A 15,291-nucleotide genomic window follows, 5' to 3' on the forward strand; every position below is an offset into this window, starting at 1 on the left:
ACATTGCTCCCTGAATATTATTTTTATGAACATTTTACATTTAGATTAATAGTTGTACTTTACAAATTGTCTTTTACTTTTGTTTTACTCTTTTACTCATTTGATCTTCACAACCACCATATGAAGTCATCAAGGCATATGTATTCTAGCTTTATAGGTGATGAACCTGAGGCTCAGATGTGTCTTGACCAAAGCTACACAGCACAGTTTATGAGTGGCAAGGCTGGGCTTGAGTCCTCTAGAGCCATTCCTCACACTGGGGAATATATAAATGCTTAGGTCATATAAGGAACATTCCAAGCCACAGCGTAAACATCGCCTGTCTTTCTGCAGCATTGGTTTTACTCAAAAGGTTTTGAGTAAAGTTATACAATTTAACTGGTGTCTTAAAACATTTTTATATTAATATAGTATAGACTGTATTGAGCAAAATGCAGACTGACATACATTTTTAAGATCAAACCGTGAGTTTAAAGCAGAGGACTTTGGGCTCCACATAAGACCCATGGGTCATGTGTTCGTCCTACTCTGCTGTTAAGAGGACTTTGTTAGATTTAAGAGGCACTGTCCTCAGGTAAATGAAAGAGTTGTTTTTTTTTTTTTTTTTAATATATATTTTTATTTATTTATTTTTCCCCCAAAGCCCCAGTAGATAGTTGTATGTCATAGTTGCACATCCTTCTAGTTGCTGTATGTTTGACGCAGCCTCAGCATGGCAGGAGAAGCGGTGCGTCGGTGCGCGCCCGGGATCCAAACCCGGGGCGCCAGCAGCGGAGCATGCACACTTAACTGCTAAGCCACGGGGCCGGCCCAAATGAAAGAGTTTTACTCTTCTTATTTGTATAGAAACTAAAATCTAAACCAATAATATCTCAGGAAAATATGTGTGAGCTATTAGGACACTGTCTGAGTTATTCAATTTTTTAAAAATTATTCACTTTTATGATATAAACAAACACCCTGGGTGTTTTATACTTGCGTGGTACCTCTTAGACCTTACCTAATGAGCTCTTTCTGAGACACATAATTGCCTAGGAGCTGTCAAATAATAGTTATCTCCCAAAAGCAATCTCAAGAAGTTTGTGTTCCCTCTTGAAAGCAGGCCTGATTTCACTCTGATATGCAGTAGTAAAAATTCATCGCTTTGTTATACTTCAGTTAAAAAAAAATTATCACTTGGTGACACGGGAAAGCATGGGCTTTGGAGACAGACCTACTAGAGTCAAGATTCACCTCGGAATACTTACTGCTCTAAGCTGCCTTTTTTTTTTTTTCCCTCAGCTGATGTATCGGAATGATACGTACCTTACAGGACTGTTGTTATAAGTATTTAAGAAGAACATATGAAAGAAAAAGTCTTTTATGTTACTGTTAGGTCTCTATCAGAGGACCAGAACAGAAAAGTTGAGGTTTAAAAGTTAGTTGAAATAATATATGTATGTATAAAAGGCCTTCATATAATGAACATGTGTAGAGAGTAAAAAGTGAGAGCCATCCCTTTCCCTTTCCTCATTTCCATTCCCCAGAATTGGCCTCTTTAAGTTTGGTGTGATAGTACCTTCACTGAAGGGTGATTGGCAGCACCATAAATTCATGATCCCAAATGTAGCTGGGCTCTCATTGCTCCTGGACAGTTCAGCTATTTGTGTCCTTGTCAGGTGTGCTCCCATTTTCCTCAGTGAGTTTGTTCGTTCATTTATTCTACAAATGTTTGGGTGCCTGCTATGTGAGAGGTGCCGTGACAGAGTTGGGTAAATCACTCTTAACTTTCTTTAAACCTCTACTCTTCCTCCCCTTTTCTCTCTGCCTCCCTGGTCTCAGTAAGTGACTTCTTTTCCTACTTTCGAAAAAAATAAAGGCAACAGATTGAAACTCCAAATTTCCTGTTACCAAACCTACAACTGCATTCATCCTCTTTCCCCATCTGCTACTAGAGAGTTGGCATCACTCGTTTTGTCCATGGCCTGTCCCTTTGCCTTTCCCTTGATCCCACTCTCTTGTCTCAAGTATTGCCTCTTTACCTTCATCTTCACCTTCTCACTCCTTGATCTTTCCCCTCAACTCTAAACATGCTTACTTCTTTCTTGTCTTTAAAAATAACTCTTCCTGGGGCCGGCCCAGTGGTGTAGCAGTTAAGTGCACGCGCTCTGCTGCAACGGCCTGGGGTTTGGATCCTGGGCATGCACCAACTCACCGCTTGTCAAGCCGTGCTATGGTGGCGTCCCATATAAAGTAGAGGACGATGGCCACAGATGTTAGCCCAGGGCCAGTTTTCCTCAGCAAAAAGAGTAGGATTGGTGACAGATGTTAGCTCAGGGCTAATCTCCCTCACAAAAAAAAAAAAAAACTCTTCTGCTCTAGGTTTAACTCTTGTCTTCTTCCCAGCCAACCCTCATGAAGAATTATATCCCTCACAGGCCTCCTTTCCTCAGCTCCTAATTCCCTCCCATCTAGCTTATACCCCATCCATCATTCTGTAAAGTGACTCTTACGAAGATCACTAATGACCCCACGTTGCTGAATGTAGGGAACAGTCCACTTCCTGTCTCCCTTAATCTCTTAGCAGCATTCTTTCTAGTGGACCGTGCCCTCCTTGAAACACTTTCTTTCCTTGGCCTCCGTGGTACTACATCCTGTTGGCTTTCTTATTTCCCTGTCTGTTCCTTCCTTTCACTGGTCTTAACTGTTACGATTTCTTCTTTTTTTGCTGAAGAAAATTAGCCCTGAGCTAACATCTGTGCCAGTCTTCCTCTATTTTGTATATGGATCACCACCACAGCATGGCTGACAAGTAGTGTAGGTCCATGCCCGGGATCTGAACCCACGAACCTGGGGTGCCAAAGCAGAGTGCACTGAACTCAAACACTAGGCCATGGGGCCGGCCCATAGATTCCTTAAAGCATGACCCATACTCTTCTTTTTTGTCCTTTGCTTTTTGCCTTAGTGATTTCATCAGCTCCCATAGTCTCAGTCAAATCCTAACAACTCCTAAATTTATATTCCTATCCAGATCTTTCTTTTGAGTTAGGCTCATATAACTGCCCCTTGCCGTCCGTCTCCCTACTTTGCTATCATTGGCATTTCAAATTCAACATGTCCAAAACTGAAAGTCTGAAACCTCCTTGCTCCCCTCCCCAAAAACAAACACACACAGCGTGGGCTTCAGCCTCTTCCACTGTTCCTTGTCTCAGTAAATGGATCCACTGTCTACTCAGTTTTCCTCAGCCAGAAACCTGGAGGTCATCCCTGACACCCGCCTTCCTCCTCCTTACTCTATATTCAGTCATTAAATTCTGGTAATTCAACTTCCTAGATCTCTCATCAGTTTTCCCCCTTCCTTCCATATCCATTGCCATCACCCTTGTCCAGCCACCATCTTCTCTCTTCTGTCCTGTTTCAGAATCCTAACTGGTCTCCCCACACATTTGTTATTCCTCTTTTTTAGTTCATTTTCCTTATAGAAGCCAGAGTGATTATTTTAAGCAGCAGAAAGAAATGTATTATTAACTTGTTGAAATGCTTGTTTGTATTTTCACAACTTAGACTGGGCTTTGTATTTTGCTTTCAGGTGTCCACTTGCGAAAGCAGCATTCCTATATTGAGCAAGGCAAGAAATGCCGATACTGCGATGCTGTGTTTCATGAGCGCTATGCACTCATCCAGCATCAGAAGTCACACAAGAACGAGAAACGCTTTAAGTGTGACCAGTGTGATTACGCTTGCAGACAGGTAGAGACCTTCATAGTTAGAAAGCAGTTGATGTCAGATTTTATCAGAGGGTTTTTATATACCTTGTACGGTGGCTATTTTTAAGGATAGAATTTTCAAACTGATTTATGAGGAATGTCATGAAAGGTCCTGCTCCTTGATTGTGTCATCTCAGTCTGCAGCTGATGTTTTTATTCAGTCACAGCTTACCCTCCACCTCAGGCAGACTACTGGCTTCTTTCTCAGAACTGTGGGAGTTAAGGCCAGGACTTGAGAGAAGGGAAGAATCTGGTCCTGGGGCCTGATGCTTGGGAGTGATCTAGAGAAACAGCCCAACGGGAGTGAGCATATCTGCGCTAGGATATATAGAAGTGGTTTTGCAATCCAGTAAAGATAACTTTAACCTCTCGACAAGCAGTTTTGAGCCTAGATCCTTGGGAGAGAAAGGCCTGTCGGCCACACACACACAGGCGGTGGCAGGGGTAGCGGCCCTGTGACAGGCTCTAAGGCCTCTTCCCCACCCCGCTCTTTTTCAGGAGAGGCACATGATCATGCACAAGCGCACTCACACTGGGGAGAAGCCTTATGCCTGCAGCCACTGCGACAAGACCTTCCGCCAGAAACAGCTCCTCGACATGCACTTCAAACGCTATCATGACCCCAACTTTGTCCCTGCAGCCTTCGTCTGTTCTAAGTGTGGGAAGACATTTACACGCCGGGTAAGAGTCAGAACTTTACTTCCCCTATTATGGTTCTTAATATCGTGTTCTTGATCTTCCACTGCAAAGCAGGGCAGTTTTCTCCACTGAGGTTATAACCATAGAGATGCTCTGTTGTTTGGAAAGGGCCAGTCATCCCCACCTTGAGGTCTTCTATCTATGTATGAACCCCTTCCACTGATGGGGAACTCCCTATCTTTGAGTAGGTCTGTCCTGAATCTTCCCGTGGGGCTGTGTTAGTCAGGTCTGCACCAGATAGGGAGCTGATCTGATCTTCCCCTGCTCCTCCTACCTGCAGGCTGCTGAGCCGTCTGCTCAGATGACCCAGCCTCATCTGACGGATTCTCATCTCCCTCCCTCCTCTCTCTTCCTCTCTTCTCTGTGTGTCCTGTCCTCCAGATGGAGACCATTTCCCATGCATAAGGAGAGCATGTTGAGGACGTACTTAACAGATACTAGGACATTCAGACTTAATATGGAAACCCCCATATTTTTATTTTATTAAACTAAAAGAGAACTTCCAATTCTGATCTTAACTTTTTTTTTTTTTTTGTGAGGAGATCAGCCCTGAGCTAACATCCGCCAATCCTCCTCTTTTTTTTTGCTGAGGAAGATGGCCCTGGGCTAACATCGGTGCCCATCTTCCTCTACTTTATATGGGACGCCGCCACAGCATGGCTTACCAAGCAGTGCGTCGGTGCGCGCCCAGGATCCGAACCAGCGAACCCCGGGCCGCCGCAGCGGAGCACGCGCACTTAACCGCTTGCGCCACCGGGCCGGCCCCTGATCTTAACTTTTTAAATAATATGAAAGGGGGTTTTGTTCCTTTTGTTTTAGAATACCATGGCAAGACATGCTGATAATTGTGCTGGTCCAGATGGTGTAGAAGGGGAAAATGGAGGAGAAACGAAGAAAAGTAAACGTGGAAGAAAAAGAAAGATGCGATCTAAAAAAGAAGACTCCTCTGACAGTGGTAAGTGACTTGTTTCTTAGTTTACTTACTCATGGCAGATTTTGCTACCCAGTTTTCAGTATATTTATGTATGGATATGCTGGGATATATAGATAGGCCAATCACTGTTACTTCCTTTAAACCTCTAATCTTCCTGATGTATGTATATATTTACAACAGCAATTAGTTTGTTTCTGGGGCAAATTTTCTTTTCTTTTTTTCTCATGACATTTCATTGCTTGATAATATCTTATATGTTATGTTCAGTTAAAGCCAAAGCAAAATTATTATCTGTACTCAGTTTACTCAGATTAGTGATATTCTAAGGCCAGCAGAGTTTCTTTTCTATGTTCATAACTTTTACATTTAGGAAGCTGGTCTAGATTTGAGCAATGAATCTAATGGACATGAAGAAGGTTGCTTAAGCATCTTGACCAACTTCTGGTTTGACTGCCTGTGTCAGCCTAGCCTTGAGATGTGTTGATCAAATCCGTGAAGGTCAGCCTTTCTCTTGCTATTTTAATCGCTCCATTTATAATATAAAACTTTGCCTATTTTCCTATCATTGATGCCCTTTGGATGTTTTTGCCTTTCTAGTCATGAAATCCAGGCAGAAGGTATGCTTTAAGGTGCTAGACTCATGAAGAGGGAAAGAGAACAAGAGTGTTGGTAATGTAGGAGTCACATTTGATTATACAAACTTGTTCCAGAGTGTTAGGTTCTATAATGTGGATACTTGGGCTACTGGTATCCAGTTGAGAAGGCACATCTGTGACTGAAGATTTAAGCTTTTTATGGAAAAGGATATAGAGGGGTTTTGTTTTGGGGAATATACTTCCTCAGAAGCACCATCAGACTAGAGAGACTATAGATGGTGCCTACTGTATTTCTAAGGATTCCTTGTTTTGTCTTCTGCATTGCTTGTTAGTAGAAATAGTGGGGGGCCGGCCCAGTGGCTTAGCGGTTAAGTGCGCGCGCTCCGCTGCTGGAGGCCCGGGTTCAGATCCCGGGCGTGCACCGACGCACCGCTTCTCCGGCCATGCTGAGGCCGCGTCCCACATGCAGCAACTAGAAGGATGTGCAGCTATGACATACAACTATCTGCTGGGGCTTTGGGGGAAAAAATAAATAAATAAAATCTTTAAAAAAGATATTTAAAAAAAAAAAGAAATAGTGGGGAGGGAAAGATATTTTTGAAAATTGAATGTATTAGAGAACTTCAGTCACTTTATTGGTTTTATTATAGAATTTTCTCATGAAAGCACTAGGTTTTTCATATTTAGATCTGTAAAAAGGTCCCTTTTATTTTTTGTACATTTTAATAAATCCTTCACTTTTCTATTCATTTTCTGGGAGAATATATTCATCCAGTAAGCATAGGAGTAATTTATTTTTTGCTGCCTTTTTTAGTGGAAAATCTATTTAAAGCAGTGTTTTCAGTCTCTTGGTTTTAAGTGAAGGCCTCCTTTAAAATGTCAGTTTCCTTAATTTTTATAAAAGCACACCACTGTCTACTGAGAATCTTTGTGGGATCCTTTAGTTTGACTAAGAAATTAATGAGTGGACTGTAGGGAGTTGCCAAGGAATGTCAGAAGGCCCCAGATATCACCAGAGATCCACAGATAACCTTGAGCTTGAGGATCCCTGTAGCTGCTCTTAGTTGCAGAGCCTCATGCTGTCACAGACAGTGTCCCATACCCTTTTTTCTCATGGTACTGCCCTGTTCACTTCTGTGGTTCATCCCCCAACAAGACCAGCTCCACTCCCTAATTGTACTTCACCAGAAGTGTCTTTCAGCTGAAGTGTTTACTGACAGTTTCTAATAGATTTCTACAGTCCCTCCTTTTGTCTTCACTGCTGGTTTGCAAAGCACAGTTTAGTTCTGAGCCTCATACTTGCTGTCTCTTCATCACCCCGGAAAGTCTAGGCTTTCCATCCCACTGCTTACGAAGGCCACACAGTCGTATTTGTCCCCTACCAAAAGTTCTGCTTATTGTCCATCTGCAGAGATTGACCAGCAAAGTTTACTGCTATTTTCAAAGCTTTTTGCCAAAATCTCTCCAAGCCAATAATCCTTTGACTCTATTAACCTTCTTTGTGTGCTTTCCCCCAATTCTGGCTAAATTCGTTTAGTGTTCTAGGCATTGGGCCAACTTAGGCAATGGGGGCTTAAATAAGTTCAACAGGGAAGCATGTCGTTCTTGACACACTGCCACATTCCAGTTTGTTCCCCACATTTTCACTTAGGATTTTAGTTATTTGACAAATATTTTGTCCTCAATATCAGGCATTTACCCACAGATTTCTAAATTTAAACATTGGGTTCCAGAGAAAGAGAATGTGCTTGTAACCTGTGCTTCTTGGAGGCAGGCAGGCAAGGTACATTTCGTGCCACAGCACTGGGGGAGGGGTAACGAGCTCTTTGGCTGCCTGCAGGTGTGGGCAGCAGAACAGCCCCAAACAGAGGTCAGAGATTTGAATTCCACCTGCTGTGGCTTAGCTGTGCCTTACAAATCGCTTAGCTTCTCACTTTCTCTATAAAATGAGTGTAACACCTCTTATTAAATGAAGTAATGAAGCCTAAATGGAATAATGGAGAATTCTTAAATTGTGATGTACAGTGTAAATAACAGCTGTGTTTGTGTAATAGAGTGTAAGTTACAGAGCATGATTACAGCCTTATTTCAATCATTTTGATCCTCAATCACTAGTAGGTATGTTGGGAGTGCTTTAGTGATTACACAAGGAAACTGAGGTTCAATGTGGTCATTGTCCTAGGTTGCATACCTACTAAGAGATCTGGGACTCAAAGCTGTATTATCATCAGGCTCCTCATCAATATTCTTCCTACAATAGTTCCCTCTGCTTTTATGTGATTATGACATTAGGGAGAAGGTAAGAGAGTTAAGAATGACCCATTGGGTCTGGTACAACTGGGAATTACATTAAGACCAAAAATTTGGCCTTAAAAAACTCATCAGGGCTGTCCTGGTGGCCTAGTGGTTAAGTTCACGCACTCCACTTTGGCAGCCCAGAGTTCACAGGTTTGGATCCTGGGTACAGACCTACGTACCATTTATCAAGCCATGCTGTGGCAGGCGTCCCACATAAATAGAGGAAGATGGGCACAGATGTTTGCTTAGGGCCAATCTTCCTCACCAAAAAAAAAAAAAAAAAACCTTATCAATAACAGTCCTAAAAGACCTCTTGCTGCTTATCTTGGTAAATAGGACGTCACAGTGCATCAAGAGCTTCTGTCTTGCTCTCTGACAAATAAACACACACACACACACCTTCCACTCGCTCAGAGATAAGCAGGACCACATCTTCAAGTGTCTGTCTCAGGCTTAATGTCCTGCTTTATCCTTGTATAAGAGGTAGAGGGAACGTTTATTTTATTTTCAACTTAAACCCTTGGTGGTTTTGTTATATAGCTGGCATAAGGTGGAGTTGCTTTTAAGAATTTGAAACTCAATATTCTGATGTCTAAAGCTAAAGAGAAAAGTAATATCCAATCCACATAAAATATGAATAATAGTATTCAAGTTGATTTACTTATTAATTCTGCCACAATACCAGTTTACTCTGTTAATTTTGATAGCAAAAATTTCAGCAAAAGCACTTTTTAAAATGGGTTTTTAATAATGAAAATAAATACATAACTAGACTTTACAGAATATGTGCTTATTTGTATGTTTTTTCTTCCACCACTCTACTCCTTGCCCCACTACCTGTTCTTCCTGTTTTTGTGAGAAGAAAATGCTGAGCCAGACCTGGATGACAATGAGGATGAGGAGGAGCCTGCCGTGGAAATTGAACCCGAGCCAGAGCCTCAACCTGTTACCCCAGCCCCACCACCAGCCAAGAAGCGGAGAGGACGCCCTCCTGGCAGAACCAACCAGCCCAAACAGACCCAGCGTAAGTTACTTGTCTCAGCTCAGTAGGCTGGCATCCTCTCCCGGCACATGGGGGAGCCAGACCTATCTTTGGTCTTTGGGGAGATGGGAATTAAGCCATGAAAACAAGTAAATGTCATGCCAGGAACAAACTCTCAGGAAGCAATTTTTTTTAGTTTTTACTGGGGAACATCTAAGGAAGTCTCCAGAGGCCTATTACGTTTTAGTGAGGAAAAAGTCCAGAGTAGAAGGGTACTTATGTTCTACAAGAGGGGTACTGTTGATGTGGGAGGGTTTTACAAAACAAGCAAAGTCACTGTCACCTGGCAGAATTCATATGGTAATGAATGGAAAAGGGCCAAAGTTTGAAGGATAGAAGGATAAAGCAATTTCTCTGCTGAGATTGTCTCTCCTAAGAAGTCTAGGCCTGTGGATTCCATTGCTGGCCTTCTGATTTATGAGAGGACACAGAGGAAGGTGTTGGCCCTCCACCTCATGCCCATGGGCAGTCCTGTAGTGGACATGGCCCCTGTGACAGCAGGCTCTGGGGGATTCAGGTCTCTGTTCTACTCATGTGTAGCTCTAGATCTTCTAAATCTTTGTTTTGTCCTGTTTTGTTTTTCTTTAAAAAATGCAGGATTTAGTCTTTTTTTTTTTTTTTTCAATGCATTCCCTGGGCCCCGTGTATAGATGTCTATCACAGAGGAGTGGTTAACTGTAGATCTTGGGAACCATTTCACCTACACACACTTGAGTGAACAAACTGGTGGGAGGGCCTTAGGTGTGGGAGAGCTTCAGAATCAAAAATGTCAGGTTCTTGCAGAAAGTGGTTTATTTAATTTTCTCTGTATCACTACTAAGGCTTTCCTACATTGCTGACATCCATTTAGTGTCAAGTCTGAAAGGACCCTTGGAATCTTTGGGGGCTTTAATGGAGCGTTTGTTTTGTTCATGCTCTTCTTTGCCAGCAACAGCCATCATTCAGGTTGAAGACCAGAATACAGGTGCAATTGAGAACATTATAGTTGAAGTCAAAAAAGAGCCAGACGCAGAGCCCGTGGAGGGGGAGGAAGAGGAGGCCCAGCAAGCTGCCACAGATGCCCCCAACGGAGACCTCACGCCCGAGATGATCCTCAGCATGATGGACCGGTGATGACGGGGCCTTGCTCATCGCCAGGACTGCTCTGGGCTGTGTTTAAACGGCCTGCATCTTAATTTTTCTCCCTTCTTTCTTTTGGCTTTGGGAAAAAGCATCATTTTACACCATTTTACCAAACATACTGAGAACTAAAACTTCAAGGATGATGTTAGAAAAATGTGATTTAACTAGAACTTGCTGTTTGATGTTAGCAAATCATGGAATGTTCTGAGTCCCTGAGGGTTTACTGTGAAGTGCTGAGGACAGTGTTGACGCCTAACTGGTTTTCTTAGAAGGAAACAGAGACATTGAACCCTCTCTCTGCTATGGTAAACCACTCCAGAATGGCCACCGGGTTTCCCAGAGTTCTATGGTCTTCTTCCCAGGAGAATTTTTAATTGTAAATGCAGACTTGGGAAGGGCTTAGACTTTTAAACTGGTTTTTGCTTTTGCTTTTCCCTGGCTCCCTTTGCCTTGGAGTCAGCTGCACACCAGTAGTATGGCATGCTACGATCGGTTTCTGTCCTGAAGGCTTTGCCTCTTTCTTGGCAAAGTTTCTGGTATGGTCAAGCTTGTAAATAACCTTTTTTTACATTTTAATCTTTTCCATTAATTAAGAGGTTGAAAAGAAGTGCAGTGTAAGAAAACCCAGCATTTTAATTACTTGCAAATTAAGTTACCACAGACTCTGTAGTGTGTAAATGTTGACAAGGAATTGGATCACAATCATGTAGCAGAACAGCACCCAGACTGCTGCCCGCTAGTGACGGACACCCACGTGGAAGATCGTGAATTCCAGCCCATGGAGCCAGCATTTGAACCTTGTACAATTAACTTTCAGTTATGATTTCCCATCTACATTTTCTTTGCTCTGTTTGTAGCTGAATTTTGTGTTTTATAAATCCTCTGTTAAAGCAGAAGGGTGATTAGGAGTGGGTCACAGCAGCCCTTAAAAGCTGGGCCAGAAAATTCACTAGGTCAGTAATTTAAACTTTGGATCTTCAAAAAATAATAATAATGTGAAGCAAAACCAACTAAAAAAGTGATTCTTGCACATGAACTGTCACACGTTTAAAATGTGTTTTTTAGAGAGCCTCAGTCTTGCTGATTTCAAACACTTTTTTCTTCTGTGTATTGCTTTTAAGAGAGCCATCAGTTAGCTATCAGACTCTAGGTTGATGCATTTTGTACTTAGCTGTACTGTGTGATATTTTTCATTATTTTAGGACACCAACATGAGACCTGTAATAAAATATGTAATGGGGTTGAAAGCTGGGGAGGAGGATCTACTGCTGTACAGCTAATAAATCATAACAGATTAACAAGTGCTCCAAACACTCTGTCTTGTGTGATTCCTGTCTAATGAGGGGCGCAGCGGGATCCGCATGCATGGCTGGGATGGCCACTAACTCTCTAGCAGATGGGAGATGATCTTGGCAGATGATGGGATATTGAGTGTATCCTGCTGTAAGTTTTAACTCCCTGAAAGTGTGAGCAGAGAGGTGAGTGGATGGACAGCTGCCAGCCTCCATGATCCACGTTCAGAGTGGGTTCCCTGTGGCAGAGGGGGTGGGCCACAGAGCTTAGAGTAGAAGGGGCTGATGGGAATCTCTGTCCTCAGGATCTCAGCTGAAAGAGGGCTGAGATTGGTACCTCAAGCTCTGCCAAGTACAGGGGAACAGAAGCAGGGCCCAGTCTGCTCTAGAGAGGTTCATTTGAGAAGGGAGACAGATGTTCCACCACCAGGCTGTGGAGAGAGACTCCTGTATAGCGGAGCTGCTTGGTGGCACCACAGGAAACAGGATGGAGAGGGAGTCATATTAGGAAGTTTATGCATTAGCGAAACATCATCTTGCTGCTGCTGGCCATTTTGGGGCAGATTGCTTTGGCAAACCCATTTTGGTGAAAGTTTCAGCCGCTAATTATAGGGTTTTTTAACCAGAATTCCAACTTACCAGTTTTCAGTGAGAAGTAACAAAGGACAAGATGTATGTAGCCTTTGGCTGGCTTGTACTGTCCACGCAGTCAGGTTTCCCAGGAAAACATATCATCTGGGGCTTCGGGACTCTGAACTAGGCAGTCACCTCCTTGGACTGAATGTTAGTGGCTTGAGGCTGTCAGTTTCCATCCCATCCATGGGCTAGCCCCTGACAGGGGCCAGAATACTCCCTACCAGAAACTGGGCAAATAACCTTTTGTATTTATGGTAGAAAATCTCTTTGCAGCACAGTGAGCATTTATATCTTCAGCATGGCTTTTCATTTCTCATTGTATACATTCACATTGAAAGTTTAAAAGTGGATTTGTTTGGGATGGGGAGGGGGCAAGAAGAGTGACATTCTGATGGGAGGTCAGGCCAAAAAGGGATCTCCCATTGCCTAGCCTGTGATACATCCTGTGTGACTCGTGATTAAAAACCTGTAGCAGAAGCAGGTTCTCACTAGTACTCCACACCAGAGAAGTGATGGGGAAGTTCGCTGACCTGTCTGCAGCACTCTTCCCCACTGTTAAACCATAGTAGGTACCAGAGTAAACAAATAATCTATTCCCTTTCCACACCTGGGCTGGAGTCGCCCCATCCCCTGCTGCCCAGCTCAGCAAGCACAGAGCCGTCTCCTGCTTTTGGTCAGGATCTTCTTTTAAAACCATCTGAGAGGAGCCTTGTGGCAGCACTGGGAGGTGCAGCCTGGCCCGTCCTCATCCTGTGCTACTGGAGCAGGCAGGGCTTATTCCTCATTAAGAGCTTTCAGCATTTCCTGAGCGCCCACGGAGTGTCATGCTGTCTAGAGCACAGACAGGCTGGTCAAACTGAAGGCCTCTCCCTCTCGCACTGAGTTGTCGTCACTTGTAGGAGCTGAGTCCCATGGGTTCACTTGGTCTCTGATAGCAATTATGTTTGTTCTGTCACTACTGCCCTGACCACCAGCAGTTAGGGAGGTATGTGGCTAGCCAGCACCCCTATCCTGATCTCCATGCTGCTCCTGGTGTCCTCCTCCACAGCCTCCTACTTGTCCCCACAGCACTCACCAGACGGACTGAATCTGGTGCTGGTGAGTGAGTCACCCACCAGGGTGACTGCTGGCTCCATGGGTCCCTCCTCCTGGGGAGCAGCTCAAGCTCTTTGGCAGTCATTTCCTCTTGTATTTCTCATCCTTGTCATTCTAAACAGAAAAATCTCAGTGAGGTGGGTTTTCTATTGTTCTGTTTTGGAGTCCCAGGGTTGTCATGGTAGACTTGGCAAATGTGAGTGTTCACTGAGTGCCAGACACTGTTGTGAGCACCTCTCTTAAAGACTAAATCCTTATAGTAACACTTTCAGGTAAATTAATAGCTCCAACTTACAAAACAGGAACTGGAAGCCCAAAAAGGTAAAGTAGCTTAATCAGTGTCAAACAGCTGGTAAGAAGCGGAGTCAGGACTTGAAGTCCTGAAGGCAGTCTGCCTTCAGAACCTGCATTCTTGACCACTTGGCCATACTGTAAGTGCGTAAGACCTATTGAGTTCTCACTCTAAACGCAGTTTGTGGGTTCTATGTGGTCTTAGAGTCTTAGACTTTATGGGGGCCGGCCCGGTGGTGTAGCGGTTATGTGCATGTGCTCTGCTGCAGGGGCCCGGGGTTCGGATCCTAGGCGCACACCGATGCACTGCTTGTCAAGCCATGCTGTGGCGGCATCCCATGTAAAGTAGAGGAAGATGAGCATGGATGTTGGAAGATGAGCATGGATGTTAGCTCAGGGCCAGTCTTCCTCAGCAAAAAAAAAGGGAGGATTGGCAGATGTTAGCTCAGGGCCAATCTTTCTCACCAAAAAAACTGTAAAATAAATTTCCATTAAAAAAAAAAAAAGGAGAAAGAGAGTTTTAGATCTTAACCCATACTCTCTCCTTTCAAATTGGGAGGCAACAAAGCAGGACCTTCTCTTGCTTCTGTTGGCAGAACTCAGATCCTTCTCCACCTGAGTCCACCCCTGTCAGCCCTCTGCTGTCAAACCACTCCCTCTGCTTGAGGGAGGTGGTTTCCCCCAAGTTCTAACTATTCAGTTTTTTGTGCGCGTGTGAGGAAGATTGCCCTGGGCTAACATCCAGGCCCATCTTCCTCTACTTTATATGGGACGCTGCTACAGCATGGCTTGACAAGTGGTGCGTGGGTGCGCACCCGGGATCCGAACCTGCGACCCCTGGGCCGCTGCAGCGCAACGCGCACAGTTAACCGCGCCACCGGGCCTGGGCCGGCCCCTAACTATTCAGTTTCTATTTTCCACTTTGTCCTAGTCTTTGGTGGACCTCAGCAAAGGGAGATGAGATTTTGTCGAGGGGGTTTTTTGGGTGGAGTTCGGATGATCAGACCAAAGGATGCTCCCACTGTCTCCAAGCCCCAAGATGGGGAAGCGTAGCTAGGGATTCGGAAGGAAACCAAGGGACTCCGCCCAGTATCTCTCACCTACTTTCACAGTTTTTTCACCTCTGCCTGGCTGAGCTGTGGGCAGGGCAGAGGGCTGCTCCTTATCCCATAAGTGGAGTTTAATTAGATTGTAACGGAAGAAAAACATTTAGTCTCCTCCTGTGAACCCCGCAGAATCTAGGTCCCTGGGCTTTTATAAGGCAGTATGCTTCTGACCCACAGGCTCCCACTCCATGACTTTCTGATCCCTCCCAGCCCTGAAGACAGTAGCTTCCCTCTCTCCTTAGTGGTTCCCCCTCCCCAAACTCTCTCCTGTTACCCATGGGAGGATCCTCATGTACCTGGCCTTTGCTCTTGAGTCACTCCACCCCTCCCTGAAGTCCTTGGGGTTCAGGCTTTAGCCCGAAGCTGCCCCCTGAAGGTACACCCCCACCTTCTGGCCCTCACCCAGCCTGAATCTGATGAAAGCTGAGGAACCT

The 15,291-nt window shown here is 44.2% G+C and overlaps 1 protein-coding gene across 5 annotated transcripts in view; it reads left to right on the plus strand.

Moving 5' to 3' along the window:
• Positions 1–11,748, plus strand: part of CTCF (CCCTC-binding factor) — a 46,881-nt gene extending 35,133 nt beyond the window's left edge. For 4 of the 5 annotated variants that reach the window (XM_058528044.1, XM_058528043.1, XM_058528041.1 and 1 more), the window contains 5 exons: positions 3,569–3,729; positions 4,245–4,427; positions 5,265–5,400; positions 9,136–9,297; positions 10,244–11,748. In XM_058528044.1, coding sequence (XP_058384027.1) covers positions 3,569–3,729; positions 4,245–4,427; positions 5,265–5,400; positions 9,136–9,297; positions 10,244–10,428 — 827 coding nt within the window. In that variant the 3' untranslated portion in view covers positions 10,429–11,748. The remainder of the gene's footprint in view (positions 1–3,568; positions 3,730–4,244; positions 4,428–5,264; positions 5,401–9,135; positions 9,298–10,243) is intronic. The other variant, XM_058528045.1, reaches the window with a different exon arrangement.
• The last annotated feature ends 3,543 nt before the right edge of the window (positions 11,749–15,291 follow it).

Source organism: Diceros bicornis, chromosome 32 (assembly GCF_020826845.1).
Source record: "Diceros bicornis minor isolate mBicDic1 chromosome 32, mDicBic1.mat.cur, whole genome shotgun sequence".
NCBI lineage: Eukaryota > Metazoa > Chordata > Mammalia > Perissodactyla > Rhinocerotidae > Diceros > Diceros bicornis.